This window comes from Dermacentor albipictus, chromosome 1 (assembly GCF_038994185.2).
Source record: "Dermacentor albipictus isolate Rhodes 1998 colony chromosome 1, USDA_Dalb.pri_finalv2, whole genome shotgun sequence".
In the NCBI taxonomy this organism is placed as follows: Eukaryota; Metazoa; Arthropoda; class Arachnida; order Ixodida; family Ixodidae; genus Dermacentor; species Dermacentor albipictus.
In genome coordinates this window covers 352,536,972-352,559,961 of record NC_091821.1, presented here as the reverse complement: position 1 = coordinate 352,559,961, position 22,990 = coordinate 352,536,972, and the positions used below count along the sequence as shown (strand labels likewise).

The following is a 22,990-nucleotide window of genomic DNA, read 5'->3' as shown; positions in this document are numbered from 1 at the left end:
CCAGGTCACCGGCCAAAAAAGTTTTACGGGTGTTTTTACCTTTATTGTGAACGAGGGGTTGAGACATTTGTATTCACTGGTGTCCTTTTGTTGTCTTGTTCATTTGTTTGTATCGTGAACTGAGATACTTCAGATGCTCCGCCGAAAACGGAACGGCGCTACACTCCAGCGACGGATTCCCCTTACCGCGAGACTCTCCTCAAATTGACGACTTGAATTGGGCATGCCAGGAGGGGACGTCTCGGGGGGGAAGACGCGCTAAGGGAAGCTGGGAAAGCGGACGGAGGCAGAATAACTCGAAGGAGCTGGCGCGCAAGCATCTTATAATGGCCGCTCTAATGAGCTCTTAGCCCACCCTTACTTGTATAACTAAGTGGAAGAATAAACGACAGGATATACATGAAATGACAGTGCCTTCCTGAACGATCATCGACTACAATTAAGTATTACAACACTAGGCTTCCGCGGGGGAACCAAAACGTAAGAACGCTTTTAAATCCTCTTAGTCGGTGTCTTGGCCCCTTTCTATTTACTGTGTATCATCAGGACTACACAGGCTTCTGTAACAATCTCGACTTCGTCCTTTAGCTCAGTGGCTAAACATTATCCCAGGGGCCTAACTCATGGTCTCGGGTTCAAGCCCTGCTCCGGCGGCCGCATTCCGGTGGGGGAGGAATGAAGAAACGCCGTCTACTTATATTTAGGTGCCCGTTAAAGAACCCCAGGTAGTTAAAATTAATCCGGAGTATCCCACGGTGGCGTGCCTCAATCAGATCGTGATTCGGGCATGTAAAACCCTAGAATTTATTTTAGTTAATTTGAAGGTACTATGCATTTTTATTGCTATGCCGAGTTCGACGCCTCAAGATTTTGATTTGGGAAACCTAGAGTTTTTGACACGCTGGAGCGAGTTTTCAGTTGCAGATAGCCTATCAAAACAATTACGTAAGATTGATTACTGTACTCACTACTTTTGCTCAATCAAGTAACATTTTATAAACTTTCCTGGGTAAGTGCTTTCCATGGTCAGCAACAAATGGGAAACATGTTGCTACATTTCCATTATGTAGAACGGGGTATGGGCTTTGCGGGGTTAAGCGATACTCTTACGGCCATGCAAGGCCCTACTACACGGCACTCGTCTGTTCAGTATTCGACAAACACTGTTTGCTTAATAAACAATGTTTTACTGATTGCTTATTTATTTATTTATTTATTTATTTATTTATTTATTTATTTATTTATTTATTTATTTATTTATTTATTTATTTATTTATTTATTTATTTTATTTATTTATTTATACTGCGACCTCGTACAAGATCTTTGCAGAGTGGTCTTGTATTTGACTTGTCTTCGTCAGGGCAACAGTAACTGCGTCAGGGCAACAACCGAAAGCTGTTGCCCTGGCGAAGAGCAGCCCCCATGTCGAAACGTTAGCTGCACCGACACACCTTGTTGAACCGCTCTTGATCGTTTCAAGACTTCGTGTTTCTGTGCACTTCTGTGTTGTGTGTGCATGTGCCAAACATTCACAAACGGCGCATTTTTGCTTGACTTGTGTGGCACTATTACGTTTTTTTTAACTATGAGGTTTTACGTGCCAAAACCACTTTCTGATTATGAGGCACGCCTTAGTGGAGGACTCCGGAAATTTCAACCACCTGGGGTTCCTTAACGTGCGCCTAAATCTAAGTACACGAGTGTTTTCGCATTTCGCCCCAATCGAAATGCGGCCGCCGTGGCCGGGATTCGATCCAGCGACCTCGTGCTCAGCAGCTCAACACCATAGCCACTGAGCAACCACGGCGGGTTATTACGTTGTACATATGTGTGCGCGATTGAGTGTGCTCGTTGCAAAACCGAGCATGGCATTCGCAGATGGGCTACTCCACAGGCAGTGCCATTACTTCGTGGATCACTTTCACAAGCAGTTCACTGGGTCGACCACGAAGGCCAAGTCATCTTATTTTGTTGGTTATACGCAGCGAAAAGAGATAGAAATTCCACAAACTAGGCGCCATTGGCACAGGCACCGTGGCACAAATCAGGGCTGAGGAAAAACTTGTTCTGGCGTAGTGTCTGCGACATGAATGTGTCGACTGAATGCATCGTATTCTGATGTTAGAAGGTCTTGATTGTACTCTTCGTCGCTCCCTATATGGTGACCGCACGAACATCTCCGCTGAAGAGCATGCTCTCCTAGTGAATTTAACATTTGTTTAGGCCACGGCGGCCGCATTTTGATGAGGGTGAAATGTGAAAGCACCTGTGCACTTAGATTTAGGTGCACGTTAAAGAACCTCAGGTGGTCCAAATTTTCGGAGTCCCCCACTACGTCGTGCCTCATAATCAGATCGTGGCTTTGGCAAGTAAAACCCCACAATTTAATTAATTTTTTAAAACATTTGTTTATATGTATCTTACGTAAGGACAGCCGCAGCTACTGCCCGTTGCTTTCTTGAGCCGAGTGTGTCAACACTAAACACGTAATTCGAAGGCGAAACTGAATAATTAAAAGAACACGACTTTAGCCCAGTAAGCTCGCCATTACGCCACCATTTGATACACAAAACATTTCTTACAATTCCGTGATGGCAACAGCGTACGACCACGTGACAGCCATGTCGTTAGTTCGCGCAACGTGTGCACATGGGACTTTAGCTGGCAGAAGCCGCCTGAGCGATCCTTGCAGATTTGTTCATTTACAAAAGCTAACGCTGCTCTAGTCCGCCTTGTTCCATGTATAAACGTGCAAGAACCCCATAACCCTCTTGCAGGTTACAGTCCCAGCTGCGTACGAACACCATTTCGACGTGCAAACCAGCGGCACACAGTTGCTTCCTGTCTACGCAGGTGCCTCCTATTTATTTATTTATTTATTTATTTATTTATTTATTTATTTATTTATTTATTTATTTATTATTGATTTGAATACCTTCAGGGCCCATAGGACATTACAGAAGGAAGTGGGAACAATAAATAGAAAAAAACACAAAGCAAATATTAGGTAACATATTCAAGCGCATTTTTAAAGTCACTGAGGTCCGTAATAGATTCTAAACTATCTATTCTAATAGTTCTAAATACTCTAAACTTATCTCCGCTGTCGCAGCATTTCCTACGCGTTTTCCCTCTTCGCGCTTCAGCTGTGTGAGAGGCCCCTCCCCCCGCAAGGTAATTCTCGGCGAGACACCGACGCACCCAAACCCGGAGGAAGAGGCTGCGTCTACGTTACACATCTCAGGGACTGTAACGCGACAGCATTACCAGGGTCGGCCTACCCATGGTTCTGACTGCGGGAATAGGTCGGTACGAGTATGCTCACTCACGAGCACGGTGACTCATATACTCGGCTCCGCACCCATTTCACTATAGCGTGAGATAGAGCGTTATAGCGAGTGACGAAGAGCGTGAGTTGACTCGAGTATTAACTGGAGTAAGTGCCGGTTCAAGGTTATAGTACGAACGAAAGTCACTAGCCCGATAGTTTGAGTGGACGTGAGTACGTATGAAAGTGGGTGCTGGCAAATGTGAATAGAAGTAGTTACAATGAGTGAGCGTTGGTGAGCCTGAGTATGAACGTGAGGGAGTGCATACCGGCGAGATGCGAGCGCACATGAACATGAGTGAGTGCCTATACAAAAAAATACGGGCGGGTATGAATGAGCGTCCGCTTATTGTGCCGACCTGTGCACTGCGGGTTCAACCTGCTTTACAAGCCACATTAAGATCGTTCATTAAAATCGTTCCCTGGTAAAGAGTGCCCTACCAAGTCACCACCTTCGGTTACACATCTCCGGGGTTTGTCCGCTTCACCCGGCGAGATACAGGACGGCGACACGCCGAACCCCGGGAAGGCAGGCAAAGAAAGCTACGCTTTTAAAATTCTTTGTACTAGCCACCGCAAGTTTGACAGGTGAATGAAGTGCTGTACACTAGGAAATATCTGGAGAACACACTTCGTAACCACTTGTTTTACGCCCGAAAACTAGTGAGCTCTCTGAATGGACATTTACAGCGAAGAGGCCTGCGGTTTTTTTCACTTGCCTTTGTTATTTGCCGCCGAACCTGTATCACCTGACTCTTCTGCTGACTGTGCAGCAGACGACTTTTCGGCGCCGGAGGGCGCTCCAGCCGGTGGTCCGTTCACGGGCGGCCTTTTGTCCGCCGACTTTTCGCTGGCAGCAGTTGCGTCGAGAGGCCGGGATTTGTTGGTCTGCGAACCTTGGTGAACGGATTGGTTGACCGTGCCAGTCGCGTCCTTTGCCGGTGACCCTCCGGCGGTAGGTTGTTTTGCATCTGGTAGCTTGTTTCCGCCAGCAGCGTCTGCCGGGGACTTCGAGCCAGAAGGCGATCCAACTGCCGGAGATCCATCGACCGGTGATGCCGACTTTTTGGCTGCAGGTGAGTCCGCTGGCAAGTCCCCTTTGGCTTCAGACGCGCGACTAGCCGAATTCTTGTTCGCGGACGAGGAGGAATCTGCGAGCGCCTTATTTTCAGCTGACGTATTGCCGTGCGACGTGTTGCCTGGCAACGAATGGACAGGCGCTGCCTTGTCACTCGACGCGTTGCCGACGCGAGCGTTTCCCAGTGACGATGCGTTGGATGCCGTGCCGTTGACAGAGGAGCCACTGACGGCTGCCGGTGCAGACTGGTTGTGAGAGGCCGCCTTGCCGACTTCGGACGGCTTCTCAATTTCGCCTGGTTTTATCAGTTTGATAGCAACGGTTCCGTGTTCCGCGCCGCCGGCATCACCGCTCGCCCCCTTGGAAGCTGTGCATGGTGTGAATGAATAGAAGTGTCGCCATGAGCTCAGAATCACACAAGATGTGCTATCTCTATAAATAAAACGCGAACATGAAATAACTGATCAGAGAGCCTTTTGCGCGTAATTACATTGAAGTGCGAGGCGTAATTGCTGTGTACCCGGTTTCTAAACGTGGAGTCTACAGACCGAAGTGTGCGTTCCGGAGCCTGAGCTAAGCTAATGTAATAAATGCGGTTTAACCTGGGCCGGAATACTGGAACGATTCGAAGCCACTGCCTTTACTTATTGTTACTACTTATTGTTACGCTGCTTCAGTGTTCTGAGCGGCGCTTGGGCCACGTTATCAACAGGATCAGCCGGCCGTGAACGATGGATAGTAAGAGTGGCACAGAATCATGCGGAAAGAATCGCTACATTATGGTACATGTCAAACAGTTCAGCGGAAGCCCGCAAATCGGAGGAAAGTACATGAAGTACCACCCAAATTATAGCACGAAGCTACAGAGGAAACCCACGCGGGTTTAGTTTCAGAAAGTCTTGCAGTTGAAAGGAAATTGGTCCTGGTCCGGGATATTTTTGTCCCGGGTCGCAATATTGCAGTGATTCGAAACCAATGCCGTTCCTTGTCATGCTTCATCAGGAATCAGAGTGGTGCGCGACCCGCGTTATCCGCGCCATCAACTTGCCGTGAATGCAGTAAATCCAGGACCAGGAAAAGAAAGAAAGAAAGAAAGAAAGAAAGAAAGAAAGAGAGAGAGAGAGAGAGAGAGAGGGAAGAGAAAGAGATATATAGATAGATGGATGGATAGATAGGTTGAAGGTTGAAGGTTGAAGGTTGAAGGTTGAAGGTTTATTTCCGCAACTGGTGTTGCGAGGACAGCCAGGGAAAAAGCTGTATAGACAGCTTGAGATAGATAGATAGATAGATAGATAGATAGATAGATAGATAGATAGATAGATAGATAGATAGATAGATAGATAGATAGATAGATAGATAGATAGATAGATAGATAGATAGAGAGAGAGAGAGAGAGAGAGAGAGAGAGAGAGAGAGAGAGAGAGAGAGAGAGAGAGAGAGAGAGAGAGAGAGAGAGAGAGAGAGAGAGAGAGAGGAAGAAACTCGTACGGAATTGTTGCGTCACATTGTCCTACAATTCGTGTGGGTAACAATTTCTCCATTTCATAATTGTATACCAGCTCTGGAAACGTAACAATGCATTGTAGTAGTCGTAAATTGTTCGCCTTTAAATTTCTTCCCATAGCAGTACTCGTAGCGCGTTGCGGGCGAGGACAAAACTGTGCGTGCTGTATCTGCTACAGCGAGGGCGAGTGATCCCACAGGTTCCACTGCAGTTCCCAGTTCGATGACCAACCACCACCCTCCGATATAGTAAATTAAGCATTCGTTTCGCGATGACACAGAGATAAAACGTTGTGTAGGCGAAATAAGGCCTCTTCCTGCCCCCAAAACTCAAAATACACTTGCGTCCGTTTAGAAAGAAGAATCGTGCTACGCTTTGGGGGTTCAGATTGCAGAACCATGGGTGGTCGAAATTATTCTGGTGCCTTCAACTACAAGGTATATCATAGACAAATCATGGCTTTAGTACGTAAGACTCCATAATACAGATACATCTTTAACACGTCTGCCAACAGACGCAAGGAAAATGCTGTGCCGAGTCACTGATTTATTCCTACACGGCTTCACTTTTACAGTGCTACTCGCAGGCAGCATTTCATAACCGCCGAGGCACCACTTAAGAAGTTCTAAACAAAGCGAACTAGGCATTTATTTTACATTCTGAGACTTAGGTATACGCTGTAAGAATGTGAGTGTCTAAAACGTTGAATACGGCTGTAGTGCGACCCGCACTAAGCGGCAAGTTATTTTCATGTACTGTCGCGCGCAATATGAGCTGCAACACGCGAGCCGTGGTCGCAGCTACACTCTCTCGAGAAAAAAAAAAAAAGTGGGAGAGAGTTGCGCTATTCCAGAAATGCGCGTACTCCCGTGCTTCACGCCGTCTGCTTTCTTCGCAGAGCGATAATACAAGCGGCCTGCAGAGAAGCCCGTGAGTCCTAATACATCACTTCGCGCAGCGTGCTTCGTCAAGGTGCAGGCTGCCCTAGCTTCGCAAATTCGCTCTCTCTCTTTTTTTGTTTTTGTTTTTACGTCTGCGATGGAGCGCTAGCTGCTCGGTGGGCTAGAGTCTTATCGCTCCGCGAAGAAAGCAGACGACGGAAAGCAGGAGGTGCAGGCATTTTTCAAATGGCGACACCATCTCTACTTCTCGAGAGCGTCGCTGCAGTCACAAACCGCGTGTTACAGCTCTTATTGAACGCCGCAATACACGCAAGCATCTTACAGCTATTATACTCGCGAACAGCTTTCTGTGGCTACGAAGGAAAAGCTACGGGGGCGGAGCTGCCGCGCATGTGTTACCGCGCCAAGTAGTGCGCCAGCATTGCTAGGAAAAAACGCTGAATCGGTGCTGCTTCCACGTGCAACAGTATCGCGTTTGCCTAGACGCGGAAGGAAAAAGCCGCAAAATAAGTAAGCTGTTACTACATTCAATGGCGTGTTTTGTCCTATTTAACTGCTGCTAATACACTCTTCGAAAAATTTACACCCTTTGGGGCGTATCTTGCCCCAAAACAATAATAACTAGTCATCTGTCTTGCCCGCGTTTCCTTTCTTTAACGCTGCGAGCCCGGTACTTCCCAGTCACGAACGGCATGCGCGTTATCAGTGTGACGCAGCATTCTCGACAGGAAAGTAGCGAGCGCCGAGTTTCAAGAAAGGAAACGCAAGCAAGGCAGATGACGATTATTCTTGTGAGACAAATATACACCCCAAAGGGTGCAACCATTTTAAGAGTGTAGGGTGTTCGTTTTCTCTTCCCCAGCTTAAACTAATGTGGATGAAAACGCATGACTCTTTTCAGAAGCGGTCTCACTTGTACACGCTTTGCCACCTTGGCTTTACCTTCGGAGCCACGGAAAGTTGTCTGCGAGTACAATAAGGGAAAGTGAAGGATTGCGTTGGCTAGTTGTGCGTAATACTGGCATGCACTGTCTTTGCCTGCTCTTTCGTATACTGTCCTCGTTCCGCTTCTTGCTCTAAGATTTTAGAACATAAATGGCCACCTTTTACGTGAAACTTCGTGTGTTAGCGGGATGATTGGTGTGTTCAAAGTTTTCAAAAAAGAATACGCCTCATAACCTGGAGCGTATCGTCACGCGTTGTGCACAAGGCAATAATTTTCTTCCGTAACTCCATCGAACTGTAAGTAAGCCATGCTTACCAGAGCTATCGACGGCGATGAAGTCTGCGAATACAATGCGCGGAGCTGGTAGACTTTTGCCATCGTTGTGAAAAATCTTTGCGTTTCTGCAATCCTCTCGGCTAGCGGTTACAACAGGCTTGCTTTACCGCAATATATTGCCATTATGCAGCAAAGTTTGCAACTCTAGCCAGTGACATTGCGTACTATGTATTGCCATGGAACGTCTGCAACGATGACTCTCAAACGATATCTCGGAAGCGGTGCCAGCCTTGAGATTTCTGCGAAATGTTATGCCTCGCGAACGTCGCTTATCGTCACTAATTTGCAAATTGCAGAGGCAATTGTCTGTGACTGTCATTTACCTGTTACCTATTTCTAAATACCACTTAAATAGAACAGGCATTTCCCTACGCTTTCCTTCGCTTTATTGCCTGTAAATTTTACGTGGTTTAACTAGTAAAATTGAGCTTCTTGGTACTTTCTATATTTTAAATATGTGTGAGCAACAAGTTCATCGCTAGTCCAATACTTATAAAAATTAAAACTATTTTAGATATCTCACTAAGCATAAAAAAATTGGTCATATTTTTCGTGCTATCTTACAGCAGGGACGCTGTTATAAACGTACCTGAAACGTCGCTTAGGTTGACGCTGCCTGGTGCTGTACAAAATTGAAAAGAAAAGAATGAAACGTTGCTTCGCTGTGCAACTTGGCATAAATTCAAGAAACCATACATATTCAGGTACTTACCGAGTGGAGATTTGTTAATAGTGATGTTCGGTGGTTGAACTGGAAGTAAACCAAAGCTGTTAGCATTGAAAAGTAAGAGGGAAAAAGGGAGGGGGGAGCATTGGGGCAGAGAAGGAGAGTAGCTTTTATTATCTGGCACTAACCTTCTGATGGGCTCTTTAAGAAAACTGCAAGAATTGAACAGAAAAAAAAATCATCAAAGAAGAGCATTCGCGCTGATCTAACAAAGCCGTACTTGGAGAAAGTTTGTAAGTTGTTATTCGTTTGCTTTAGTTATACATTCGGTTTAAAACGTCCAGCCACAAAGGTTATCCTAAACACGCTCATAATCTTGTAGGACAATTATTCCCGTGATGAAGTTCTTTTTATTTTTTTATTTTTTAATAACCTATTATGGAACTGCAAGGCTGTAAAGTATCGCATGCTTTAAGCTTGAAGTTCATAGCTGGCTAAAATGGTATCAGTAGCCTAAGAATATGGTCTGTTAGGTCAAGAAAAAAGGAAAAGACGAGCTTTTTTTTTGCTAGCTATAGCTGCAGAGTTCTGTCATGACGTCTGCAGTGTGCAAATGCCGAGCTCACAAATATCCGTTTTATTGAATGAACTGAAAAGGAAACACTTACGAAATGATTCAGCTCACGTAAATGTAGTGACTGCACTTACCTCATCAACATGCCCTTCATCATTATCATCATCATCGTACAAGTATAAATTGAAATGCTTGTCTTTACTGCTCCTGCTTTGCATCTACGAACGTGTGCACAAGTTTACACATTCAGTGTTTGCATGCTGATGCTTTAATGATTTCTGGGCGTTAGTTTCTTTTTTGTCATATGCTGCTGTCAAATCATCTGCAGTGCCGCGTCCCTTAAAGTACGTTTGACTGTAACATGACCCTGCATGACCCTGTAGCATGACCCCGGGGAAGCGCCGAGAAATTGATCGCCTCCCTCCCGTCTCCGCCACATCTGACGTCACTGAGCAGTGCTACAGTGCTTGACATGATGCTGCTTAACTTGTACGAGGACGTAGCTTGTTTGTGATGAAACAAGAACGTCGCATAAGTGAAATCAACATGTTTTTTTTTTCTTTTCACTTCTCTTTCACAGTATACCTACAGAGTTAAGTGTTGCCTGCAAGTAATGATGTATACGCTCACCTTTCATAGTTTCAACGACTGCTTGGCGTTTCTTTTCTGCGAAAGAAAGAAGGCAAATATAAATAAACGGTTCTTCACACACTTGGGACGAATCAAGAAGGCTCACGTTTGCAAAGATGCGGCCCCAATGTGCATGCCACGAAAGCACATAACTGTATTGGGAATCTTGCATTCAAAAGAACGTTAACGACTGGTATACGTGTAATGCTACACTGTCTGTCCTCTTCCGTGCACGAGTCGGCGCCAGTGCCTTTTTTTTTCTTTATGAATAAACTACGTAATGAATCGTGCGCATGAATTTCATATAGAACGCAACCAGTGACACTTGCAAATGTATGATGTGGCTATATTCATTGTCGCGTATAAGGGGGAGAGTGTGATTGTACGCTTTCATTTCACCACGCATAGCATTTCTTCATGTCCCTCCAGCAGGCAGTGAATACACGTAATCCTGCAAGCAGTGCCTTTTAGAAACGGTCATTACAGCGATACCTGGCTTATTACTCCCACTGTGAAGAGTTAAGAGTGAGATTTGATAGGTCGCCTGAAACCTTGCGTCGCGACTCAATATCCTGCTCAATGCCAACCATTCGCGGCGATAACGTATATTGCAGAGCTCCGCTGGGGGGCCTCCTGAGGAAAAGCGAGGAAGTATAGCGTTGTAGTCGAATCGTTCTGTTATTCCAGCCCGGATTGAAATGTGAAATAAACACCGAGAGAGATAAGTATAGCTTTAATGAACGTGAGGTGGACTGAGATGTCATCTTAAAATAGAGCAAAAGCAAGATCGTTAAAGAAAGTATAACGCTTACCTTTAGCAGAAACTTTCTTCTTGGCTGAAACTGCAGAACACTCACGTAAGAAGTAAATCCAAAATAGTTCTTTTTTGTCTGTTAGTACCGCTCACATGGCATTATGGCACAACCTTAGCCAACGCGCCAGACAACCCGCCGGAGGGGTTCACGCTATATGCGTAATAACGGTCATATATCAGACAGCAAATGGGGAGTCGGGCTAGTTGGTTAAAGTTCGTTGCCTAATTGCCGCATATCAGGGCAATAGTTGCGGACGCAGGAACCAGTGTTGCCACAAATTTGTCGAAAATTAGGCGGAATCCGAGCGCTGGCGTCCAGCTGCCGAGTGTCAGTATGTTGCAGAGCCACAGCGGCAGAAAGCGCGCTTTTCGTAGGTTGCTTATCACCACCAAAAAGAGACCCCAGAGCACTTACGCGGAAGGCGGTTGCCCCAGTTCAGCCTCCCCACCCCTCCAAAATCATCCCCCCGTTCTAGATCTGATCGTCGTGATCCTTCGTGTTCCGATTACAGGCAAGAACAAATGCATGAGAATTGGGGAAGCTGCATAGCTCCATCTTGCTGTCCAACCGATCACGTTCACCTCGTCGATTTCCGTCACGACACGGCCTTAGCCATGTTCTGCGTGCCCAACTATAGCTCAAATCGTTGCGTGGTATTTACCGTCTTGTATGACATGCTATTCGACCATTCCTCGAGACCGCATTTATCGCGACTTTCTTGTGAAAAAAAAAAAAAGAAAGCAGCGAAATACGCCCTGCCCTAGAATATTGCTAACAGCTAAAATCCAATTAGATAAATGAAGCAAAACAAAAGCAGCGAAATAAAACCTAATGCAGTGTGTAGCACGAAAATACCATTAAAATACAAAGAAAAAAAAACATTACGTCAACCACCGACGAACCTGTACAGACGTCAGCCTTGGGAGGGATTATCGGGCGCCTAAACAGGGCATGCCCCGTCATGGTAGCCCAGTGGGCGCGGCGTTGTGCTGCTGAGCGCCAAGTCGAGAGTTTGATTTCGGCCATGGCGGTCGAATTTCGATGGATGCGTAATGCAAAAAACTCTCGTGTATACTTAGATTTACGTTCACGCTAAAGAACCCTCAAGCCGGCAAAATGCCCCGCTACTACGTGCCTCATAATCAGATCGTGGTTTCGGCACGTAACGCGCCAGAATCAATCAATCAAAACAGGGAATTCCTCCTACAGACCGTTTACAGCATCTACCCTTTCCGCCTGCCCTTTCTTTGCTCGGATGAACATGTACTCATTTGACGTGGTATAAGGGGGCTCAAAGTTTTTGAGTTGCCAAGAGCTGCACTCGGGCCCGTTTGGCCGCGCTCACCTTGAATGCCGCCCTTGTCTACGTCATCGTCAACGGCGTCATTCCGGGCGTTCTTGGCGGCGTTCTTCTTCGCCTTGATCTCGATATCTGCCACGCCCACGTCTGATATGTTCTTCACGGCGTCTACCTCACGGATGGCAGTGGCAGCGGAGGTGGCCTTCACTGTCTTGTCTTTCTCTGAAGGTGGAATAATGTGAAAAGAGCTCGGTAACCATGCATTTAAGACGCGTAGTGAAGCACCGCAACGTAACCTGAGAATTTCGCTAATGCGGGCAAGCAAACTGCAGTCGGAGTGCTGAATGCTGTAAAGTATGCGCCGTTGACGTGCCCGTGCTTTGGACGTATAGCCTCAGGAAATTGTGATCTGTGAATCTTGGATTGCGCTTCATATTTGTTTGCCTTGTTTGACGCACTATACAGGGTGTCTCAGCGAGCTTTAGCCAGAGCTTATAAATATGCCGATGCACTGCAAGACGACGCGACCAAATGCATGTTGCTGTCTTATGTATGCACTCTGTCACACTAGCTTTTGTATTTTGTTTAATTACATAATTTATCAAGATTGATTAACCAACTTCTGAATCAACGAAGTTAGGAAAAAATTTCAAATTAGAAAGTTGCAGAGCGGTTTGCAAAACGTCCGAATGAACAGTTTGTCTTTCTGTCTATTAAGTATTACTGTTTTTCAACTTACTGCGGATGCCCTCAAAATACAAAAAAAACACAACGTGACATGCCCACTTGCGCATCGTGATAGCACTGCTCCCAAGCGTTCGGCGCACAAACGAAAGCGACAGGGCAGCGACGCAAGCGTTGGCTGTTCGATTTAAGCTAGCAACCGTTATCGCTTGCGCTGCGTAAAGCGACTGACAGACGTGGTTGTGGCAGTTCTAGACAGCCATGCAAAGGCTATCGTGCATCGGCTGTTAAAGCGCGAACAATTTCGCAATGCCTTTTTCCAACAAGGAAAAAGCAGACTTGATCCTTGTCCTAGGAGCTGCAGACTGACAGAGACGGCAGGCTGCAACAATATTTTGAAGGTGGCACCCGGGTACGCGACCGAACTCGATGGCAATATTTAACGCCTACGAGTCGCTGAAGCAGACCAGAAGCTTCACAAGAAAGAGGCAGAGAGCTTCAGTCATAAATATTGAGGCTCGCACTAACGTATTGTTTTTCATGGCGGCTAATCCACACGCAAGCTCACGCGGCGTGGCGCACAGCTCGGTGCGTCCAACTCAGCTACCTGGAGGAGTTTGAAAACAGCTGGACCTACAGTTGCATCGATGCCTGGAGTCAAGGGATCTGACTCGACTTTGCGAATTGGATTTTGATCCAAGAGGAGCAGGATTTTGACTTTCTCACCAAGGTACTCGGACTGAGGAGGCGAAGTTTTCCCGAAATTGCCAAGTAAACATCCACAACGCACACTGTTGGAGTAAGCAAAATCTCCACTGGCTAGGATGATCGCGCCACCAATATCAGTGGTCTTTTAACGTTTGGTGCGCAATATATGACAGCACACTCATTGGCCCAGTGCTTTTTAACAACACTGACTGAATGTAAGTGAGTTCCTCAAAGGGCCGGTTGAAGACTTCTGCTGCAACATGACACTAGCCCGGCTGGACGCAATGTGGTATCAGCGCGACGGGGCCCCAGCCTACAGCTGCTGTCAAGCACGAGCATGGCTTGATGTTACCTTCCCAGTGCAACGGATAGGGAGAAATGGGTCTGTCTTGTGGGCGGCGAGGTCACCCGACCTCAACCCTCTTGACTTTTTTCTTGTGGGGCTATATTAAGGATCACGTATACTCGGCGACAACGACGTCTCCAGAAACCTTGCAGGAGAAGGTAATTGAAGTCTGCCACAGCATTTCACCAACGATGCTCAAGACAGCGACAGCAAGTCTTATAAGAAGATTCCAGCGTTGTATCGCTGCAGAAGGTGACTTCTTCGAGCACTCGCTGGGAAAGCGCACGAAAAAAACGTAAATTCAGTGAAAGACGGCATCTGGGATTTAAAATACTCTTATTCTACAATTTCAGCCTTCTGAAAAGTGAGTTTTTTTTTTTAATTTAGGGATGTTCAATTTTCTTAAAGCTATCGCGAAATGACGGACTTGTTGCTTCCGGAAGCACAAGCGATAACCGCTGCGTTTGCTTATCGTTGTAACGAACTGTCGCGAGGGGAGCACATCGCTGGTGTAAATGGCACAGCCAACGCCTACGGCGCTGGCATAGCCCATGCGAAAGCATGGGCAAGCGGCACCACGACCATCTCTGTTTGTGCGCGGAACGTTTGGCAGCAGTGCAATCACGACGTGTAAGAGGGCATGTCACGTGGTGTTTTGTATTTCGCGGGCATCATCAGTAAGCTGAAATACACTAATTCTTAATAGATAGAGAGACAGAAACTGTTTCGGACGTTTTAAAAACTGCTTTGCAACTAATTGGATTTATTTTCCTAGCTTCGTTACCTCAGAAGTTAGTTAATTAATCTTAACTAAATAATATCTAATTAAGCGAAAATACAAGAAATGGCGTGACACACTACATACAAAAGCAAGCAACATGCAATTGGTCGCGTCGTCTTAGAGGTCATCGGCATAGCTTTAAACTCTGGCTAAATCTATATGAGACACCCTGTATACAGTGACTTTTGCTTAGATAACTATATTTGGAGACCTATACGTATATTTAACCCTTTAGAGCACAATTCTTTGTTTCCTCAAAATATTTTTCATGGAGTTGTAGGGAAGGATAACAGCAGCTGTACTCCCATGGAAACTAGCTTTAGCGAATTTCTGTGGTTTGATTTAGCAGAAAAGAGGTATGTTGTGTATTTGCAACAACGTTCAAATGAAGAAGCTGAAGGTGAAAGATAGACTTAGCGCGACTCATACTCGGATGTTTATTTGCATGTGACAATCATTGGTGCACCTATGATTTAGTGTGGAACAAAAAGAACCACAGGTGCACCACAGGTGGTTCCCACACTTCGTGTAGTACGTGGTGCAGATTCCCGTGCAGCCAGGAAGCAATGCAGTGTTTTCGCGTTATTGTCAAAATTTAGAACATAGAAGCACAGACGTAAGGCTGTGTCCGTGACGACGCTACACGGCAGCGTGCGGATGCACTGCATCCTTTTGAAAAAAAAAATTCGACCAGAAAACATTTTGCACACATATTGAATCGAAACGGATTCGCACTCATGGTTGTCGTTACTCCTGGAAAGGTCGCTGCGTTCACTATCAGGAGGAATTGCTAGGCCATAAAAGACATTTGGGAGCCATTTCACTTTTCCGAAGAAAATAAACCATGTACACGTTGTTGCATTTGTGCAACATAGCAACGTTCCGTCGCCAGGAACAAAATATTCCGAGATAACAATGTTCTTTTTTTAATCTACAGAGTCAGGAGGATGTGGAGCTTAGCGTAAAAATCTTTTTTTTTTGGCTTTGTCTTGCGGAGAAATGCATTTACAAGTGGCAAAACTTACCCGTATGACTGCTCGCGGGCGCGCGCGGCCTCCGCCATGTTTGTTTTGGTAGAAGATGCGAAGGATGAGCGCAGATGACAGCACAAAGGGGCGCGTTTTTTAGACGAATGTTGCGGAAATGCAACAACGTGTACAGGCAGCTTTAAATGGACTTGGCTTCTGTGTTTAACGCCGTTCATCGGAATGTTGCGTAAATGCAAGAAGGTGCAGTAAAGGGTTAAATATCTTGTGGCGAGGTTTTGTGGATAAATGCAGCGAACTTTGTTTTCAGTGTCACTTTGTTCGGCCTTTATCAACTTTTATCTTCACATTTGTGTATTCCATTGTATCCTCGTATTTCTAATTTGCAGGACTCCTGCTTTTTGTATTTGATCTCTGTTGCGACTATAATTTCCGTGCAATTACAATACACGACTGGTGGCAGCTGCTCCTGCGCAATACATTGAAATGAAGGACAGCGTCATTGATATTTTTCACTGGCTGCTGCATATGTACAAAAATGTAAACAAGGTTCTCGAATGACAAAGCTTCATTAAAATACTTGTCCTCAAATCGTTCATTTCACGGCCTTTACATTTATCATACCAGCGGCATGCACTGGTTTGCTGATTTCGAAGTGATATAGTTCTAAAGTTCGTGTGATATATTTTTTTACTCATTAAATAGATTAAAAAAAACGTGGAAGCATTGATATCAGTTAATGGCACGATTTTTGAGACATGTTTAATGAAGAAATGCATATTTTACTTGTCTTGAGAGTGCGTATTTTCCAAGAATTCATTTGCAGCATCTTTGGCAATGGCAATGCAGTTATTATTCATGTATTTGATCCCTCGATAAATTCTACAAGGAGCGGGCCGAGCTCCAACGTCAGCCCCCATCCCGAACGAAATTTCTGGCTACGCCACTGGGGTACATAGAGTAGATAAGAAACTCTATGACTGGTCACGAGTGACCAAGGCATTACTCCCTCGGTCAGTCAGAGAAAGCTGCGCGCTAAGGCCGCAACTCGGTGGAATTCTAGCGGATTTCAGGAAAGCTAACGCTGCCTTTGACAATTATTACCGATGGTCTTCTTGTTCTCTGTGACGTCCTCCCAGATCTTGTTCCTTCCTTTAACAAACTTCCTTTAACACATTGCTGTAAGCCTTGTTTCTTCGCTATCATTCGTTTTAACCCTTGTTCATTCATCCCCCCCACTGGCTCCTTTGTTGTTTAATGCTTAATTCTGGCACTTGGTTTGCTTTCCCAAGATTTTCCTGGCTCACTGGCTTGCAAAGCTGCATGCGTCGGTTCTCCTCCCATCATGCACCTTTACAAAACAGCAAAGGAGTAGCAACGATAGGACGCTTTCTCTTAAATGATTACATAGGTGCTGTTGTGTTTCCGTTAACTTTCTGTTGCCTTCAATATAATATACGGTGAGATGCAATTGAGTATTACGCACTATTTCTTTTAAGAGTTATCCATAATGTGAGGAAAAGCATTCTGAACCGTGGCTTTAGCTTAGCTTATCTTATACGGCCTGCTCCCTTCACAATTAATTTGCTATACGATACACCAAACTATTGCGGCACTTCCCGTTTGTAGCCAAGATATACGAGCAAAGCTTTGTATTCCTCGTAAGGAAGCGACAAAGGAAGCCACTGAGATGGCTCTTCGTGTCACGGGGGTGCAGCAACGCCTCCTACCTAGCACAGTCTGTGCACTTTATCGTCTTCATTTATTCAACCCTTTACGGCCCCGTTTTGGTGTATTACGCAAAAGGGGGATACAAACCTACGTGAAAACATGGCCATACATTAACATGTAAAAGAACAAGACATTTCATAAGACAAAGAAGAACGTAAGTGGCATAAGTGCAAGTATCACATTTCTGAAACTGTCAGTAGCTAGTTGAACTTCACCGGGTGTGCGTTCGTTGACAATTTGATCCCGTAGTTTGCTCCATGTTACAATCACTTAAGGTAAAAGCGATTGTTTGAAACATAGTCTGGCTTTGTAAACACTGTACACTACAAGAATTAAAAGGGCGGGATGTGCGGGTAGGCGAGATAAGTTTTCCCTGTAGTTGACTTACATCCAAAATAGCTCAAGCAGTCACGTCACGGAGGAAGTTAAAGCGTGTGCTAAAATAAATTCTTAATTAAATATCTATTAAAAATTATTAAAAGTTAACTAAATATCTTCCCGCATTATAATGTATGGGATCTTGGCCTTTCAAAGCGTGAAAACACTGCTCAGAATGGGCAGGTATACTCTTATCTAAGAGGTACTGGCGAAACACATGGCCTGCTGGCCACATATAGTAGACAGTACACAAAGCTATTTTATGTGTCACTCCATAACCTGCAGTTTCTGGGGCTCAATATTATCTAATTCTCAGGTCAGACGATATTCAACCCTGATCAAGACAGGCGACTGTGCTGCTCGCGGGAACTTGAGTACGACGTAAGCGGCCCAATGTCCGAAGAGAATTCGGTCATATACTAATTAAACAAAAGCGAGCTTGCCACCTGCCATGGTGACAAAAGTTTTCTTCGGGTACCATAACAAAGGCTATGCCAGTGCGGGTATTGCGTCTCTTCCAGCAACTTCGTTTTTGTTAGTAAGTATTCGTCCTCGCTATAAGGGCTCAGAACAATTAAGTAGTTGTAGCTGTCGCTTTATCGAAGCAATACCGCTTTATCCGATATATGCAGCAAATTCTATACGCAGCAAATTCTATACAAGTGCACCGTAATCAGTGAGATCACACGAACAACACCAGTAGGAAGTACTTGCGGTTAGCCAACTGCAATGTAAATAACTTACCGAGATCACGATCTGCAACGGGAAGGAGGGAGTAAATTTATGCAAGGAAATGGTAAATTTACAAAAGGAGGCTGTATTTACAAACGAACTGAGGTGTCCGTGCGCTCCTCGTAGCTGTCGCGCATCGCCTACCTCCAAACAATATGCGGGGCACAATTCTTACTGTGTGCGACGTTAGCTTTCCTCTTGCCATGCTTCGCCGCGGTTTTGACCCCTGCGAAGTAATACACAGGCGAAGCAAATATAACAAGTAAATTCACATCAGCAGAGTACACTATAGGCTTGTATAGGGCACATATATCGCTTTAAGTTTTTCGTTTTCATGTAATTTATGAATGCAGCTTCAGGAGATGAAGGGGAGGAACACAACGACAACTTTCACCTCTAAAAACGAAACCGAAGACGATCTTGTTATGCAAGTTAGTGCAAGTTATGCAATAAATTAGTGCAACATATACACACCACAAACGTATACAAAGACAGTGATATGGTAGTTGAACATAAGTACGGGCTTAGGCAGCATGGGAGGAGGCTTCCGAAGATTAGGACAAATTACGGGAAACAATCGGTAACGGATCAAGCTATACAGATTCTAAATAAACAGAAAGACTTAATAAATTGGACAGACAGCCGTGGTAAACTTAAAAGAATGTACAAAAGGTTCCTTGTCAGAACAGCATGTGTATTGTAGACTGTTTTAGATTACTTTCTACTATGTCCATAACATTCCTGATTTTCTTTTTTTTTCTGTTTTGTAAGCAAAACGTACTGGTACATAATCGTTCTCTACATATCTGTAACATGATAAAGGGTCTACTAGCTATCTAACACGTGAATCCTGTGTGACCTTTTCTATATGTATATCTATCTGCGTGATCTGTGTGCACATGTGAGCATCTCATACTTCTTATCTCATGTATTAGAAGTCACTTTTTTTCCTTCATCGGCTGTACATTGAGTGCAACTGTAATTTTAATATAATGTGCACCTTACTGTATATGTTATTGTACGCGTAAATGCTGTATGAACTAAACGGGGGCAGGGGCCCAGTCAGGCTATCTCAGCCTTTAGTCTCTGTCTCCGCAGGAAATGCCCTGAAATAAAGGGATCTTGATTTTGATTTTTTGATTTTTTGAAGTTTCTTTTTTTCCCCAGCCCTAAAGACATCTTGAAAGGAAAAACTGTCATACATCCGAATATAGCGCTAAACTACAAAAGAAACCGGTACGGGTTTCTTTAAGACATCTTATGAGACCAATTTACGACATTCAAGACATTTTACGGTGGTGTCCACTTGGGAAATTTTCTCAGCGTCGTAAAAAGCTTTATTGCGGCTGCATAATGCGTTCATTGTCTCTTCGCTATGAATACTGCCACGCCGATGCTTATTTAGCAGAGAATGGAGCGAACGTGTGGTTAAATATGTTTTTTTTTTCATTTTCAAAAAGTCTAGCTTGTCCCTGCCGGGTGACTTCAAAGTGGTTCGAACAATTAAGTGTAGCTCGATCGGGGTCGCCAGTTTGCCCCCTCGAAAAAGCAGCGCCGGGTGAGGCTCATCCAAAGCTTAAATCGTACTCTTTAAAACAGCGTGGGGAGGCGCTCGACATCGTGGCGTTTCCGTAACCTTCATTTTTCACCAGGCAATTCCTGCGTCTATAGTGACGCTTAGTATCTTTTGCATGACAGACACTCGATGATGGGTGTTGATGTCGTAGGTCCGCAGCTACCAGGAGGTGACGCGATGATGATGATGATGACGACGACGACGAGGTCGACGAATGATGATGATGATGATGATGATGATGACGACGACGACGATGATGATGATGATGATGGTGATGATGATGTGGCTTTCCCCTTCGTGTCGAGTGGGCGCAACTTTTGCATCCTAGTCGGTCATGTCCAAAAATAGAGAAAAAGGCAAAAAAAAAAACTGCAGGAAGAAGGAATTGGAGTGACGGAGATAGGCTCTCAACGCGGATCACTGAGCGCCCTGTCAGTCAATGACACTGGGTGCCGCATTCTCGTCTCTAGCGCTTCCGAGGTTGGGCTGGCGGGTCAACCACCACCACTGGCGTAGTCTCTCTTTGGTTGTCGGCACTACCGTGGATGTCGCAACGCTGTCGTGGCCCTCAAAGCCCAGTGCTTGTGGAAGAGTGATGTCCTCAAGGTGAGTTGGGGACACGCCAGCACACTGGACTTTGACATGCACGCACTCCTATACCAGCGGCACCTGTCGGCGTAACTAGCTCGGGAGGCTGCGGCCCGGTAGGAAGTTCCTTTCACTCGTTAGGCTTTGGCGTTGAGTCGTCCTATCTGCATAATTGAGGAAATAGCACCTATTTCACTACCCCTTTCTTTCTTCTTTTTTCTTTTCTTATTCGGAGACTTGACGCAAGGCATAATGTACTAAAAATTAACAAAAATGGCTGTGGCTTAGGTAAGGTTAAGCCCAGGATGCGAAGCATACTAGCCTTTATTTTAGTTGTTGAACCACTGTTTAGCCTGGTGAACTGCTGTTGCTTGGCTATATTTGGTTCGGCTAGACAAAGAAACAACTCATGCATTACTTCTTCGCCTTCAAGAGTGGAACGCGACAGCGTTCCCGTCGACCCGCCAAGGGGTGTAAGACAATGGGCTACAGGGCAGCGACTACGCGCCCCGCATTGGACGCGGTGAGCGTCGAGCAAAGCAGCGTTCGGCGCGGCAACGAAATGTGCGCCTGAGCAAGAGACGCACGCCTTAGAAACAGCGCGTTTCTAAGGCAACACCGCATTCACTAGAGGCGCTTTTGTACCGCTTTGAAGCGTTGTGCTCGTGGCTCAGTGGTAGCGTCTCCGTCCCACACTCCGGAGACCCTGGTTCGATTCCCACCCAGCCCGTCTTGCAAGAGTTGAGCCAAAGCCACTTCTCCTCTGTCGTGACGTCACGGTGTCACGTGATTTCATGGTCACCGCCGCGCCTGAGGAGCTGGGTTGAGCCCTCGTAATATGCTTCGCATAAAAGGACATCAAATTAATGCATGCAGCCCTGTTTGGCGCAGGTACTGCTGGAAGTCGGAGCCGCGCGCACCGACTTGCGAGTTCGTCGCTACGCATGGGGAAGCTATCCAGCGTAGGAAAACACGATCGCTAGCAGACGCTTTGGATCGCGGGACGCCCACGAGGGACTTAAGCCTCGGAGTCCGATATGGGCGAACATTTCCTTGAGATTCCCTTTGTAGCCAAGTACTTTTCAACACCGCAACTGGTGGTGGGAAAGACAATTTGCCTTCATCCATGTGTGGCCTGTGGCTTCTTGTTGCAACCGAGCGTGTGTGTTTCGGTTGTGGGGAAGTTTCCGAATTTAATGAAACAACTAAGGGGACAAAATACATCAAAGGTTGCGACTGGTCTCCGACGTTTTCACTGTTTCTAAAGGGGTACACGTACTGTGCGACCTAAATTGTCTAATGTGCCACCGCCACATCGTGGTATGATTTTTCTATGAAACTTGTTCGTTCAGAATGCGTCAGAACACTACGGCTGCCACTAGTCATACGCAGAACGTCGTCAATTGGTCTGATAATTTTCGTTCGCCGACAGTCTACTTGATACGCGCTTCAAAAAATCCTCAGTGCGTACGTAGCCACCCCCCTCCCCCCCAAAAAGAAAATGAAATAAAGACGGGTTTGTGGAGGTTGGCTTTTTCACAAAGCGACTATTTTTTAGGAGAAGCCCAACTCATTCTTATGTTAGGGTAACTCGGAGCCGTCGTATTCTTGATTGATCACTTTCTCTGATTTCGCTTTCAGTGTTCACATATAGGGAACGTTAATGAAGAGGATTCACGTCAGCTTAATGAGGCGCCGCACTTGAAATTTTGACAAGAAAAAGTGAAAGCTGGGAGCAGTAAGCATTGCTATGAATAACGCCGGTTGCTTCAGGTTATAAAAGGAGATTAATGCAGCGTCAAAAACTCGCGCACTGTTGGGACAAATGAGGCGTGAAAGGATTGGTAGGTGCTTTCACGCCGCATTAGCACGCGCGAAAACATGTGTGGCTGCCGTGTGTACTCTTTGCTATTTCAGTTGTAGATTACGAAAGTGAGTGAAATTTTTTCGTAAAAATGCCACTTTTATATATATATATATATCACTCTCACACTTGCAGCCCCGACGGTCACTAAACACCGCCTCTGTGAACAGACCATTGCAGTCGCAGTTCATTGAAGTTGAATTCACGTGACGAGCTGAATAACTTGTGCAGTCAGCGTACAATCGCGACGTGACTGAGCTGCAGCCTCGCTTACATTGAGCAACGTCGCGCTAGTCCGCGGACTGCTGTTCCGTTCGTCCCGCGAAACTAGCTCAAGAGCGTTCACTATTCTCTTGAGAGATGATATCGCTCGCTGAGCTGATGCAGTTGAGAGTAAGCGACTGACTCGAAGCGCTCCTGGTATTGGTGAACTGTCAAGGTGGAAGGATTGACGGCGAAAGCGTTCGGGGATCCTCCAGATTGCACGTGCCGCGTCATACCTGGTGCCGCTTGTTATAAATTTTTACGACATGCA

The 22,990-nt window shown here is 45.6% G+C and overlaps 1 protein-coding gene across 4 annotated transcripts in view; it reads right to left on the bottom strand.

Annotated features, from left to right (window-relative positions):
* LOC135909606 (uncharacterized) overlaps positions 1–22,990 on the bottom strand; it is a 53,914-nt gene that overhangs the window by 12,178 nt on the left and 18,746 nt on the right. For 2 of the 4 annotated variants that reach the window (XM_065441586.2, XM_065441589.2), the window contains exons 11-20: positions 18,603–18,653; positions 18,440–18,451; positions 12,127–12,303; positions 10,779–10,808; positions 9,967–10,002; positions 8,951–8,974; positions 8,808–8,846; positions 8,685–8,717; positions 8,075–8,098; positions 4,049–4,774 (exon numbers count right to left, since the gene is read on the bottom strand). In XM_065441586.2, the coding sequence (XP_065297658.2) occupies positions 4,049–4,774; positions 8,075–8,098; positions 8,685–8,717; positions 8,808–8,846; positions 8,951–8,974; positions 9,967–10,002; positions 10,779–10,808; positions 12,127–12,303; positions 18,440–18,451; positions 18,603–18,653 (1,152 nt within the window). The remainder of the gene's footprint in view (positions 1–4,048; positions 4,775–8,074; positions 8,099–8,684; positions 8,718–8,807; positions 8,847–8,950; positions 8,975–9,966; positions 10,003–10,778; positions 10,809–12,126; positions 12,304–18,439; positions 18,452–18,602; positions 18,654–22,990) is intronic. The other 2 variants (XM_065441588.2, XM_065441587.2) reach the window with 2 other exon arrangements.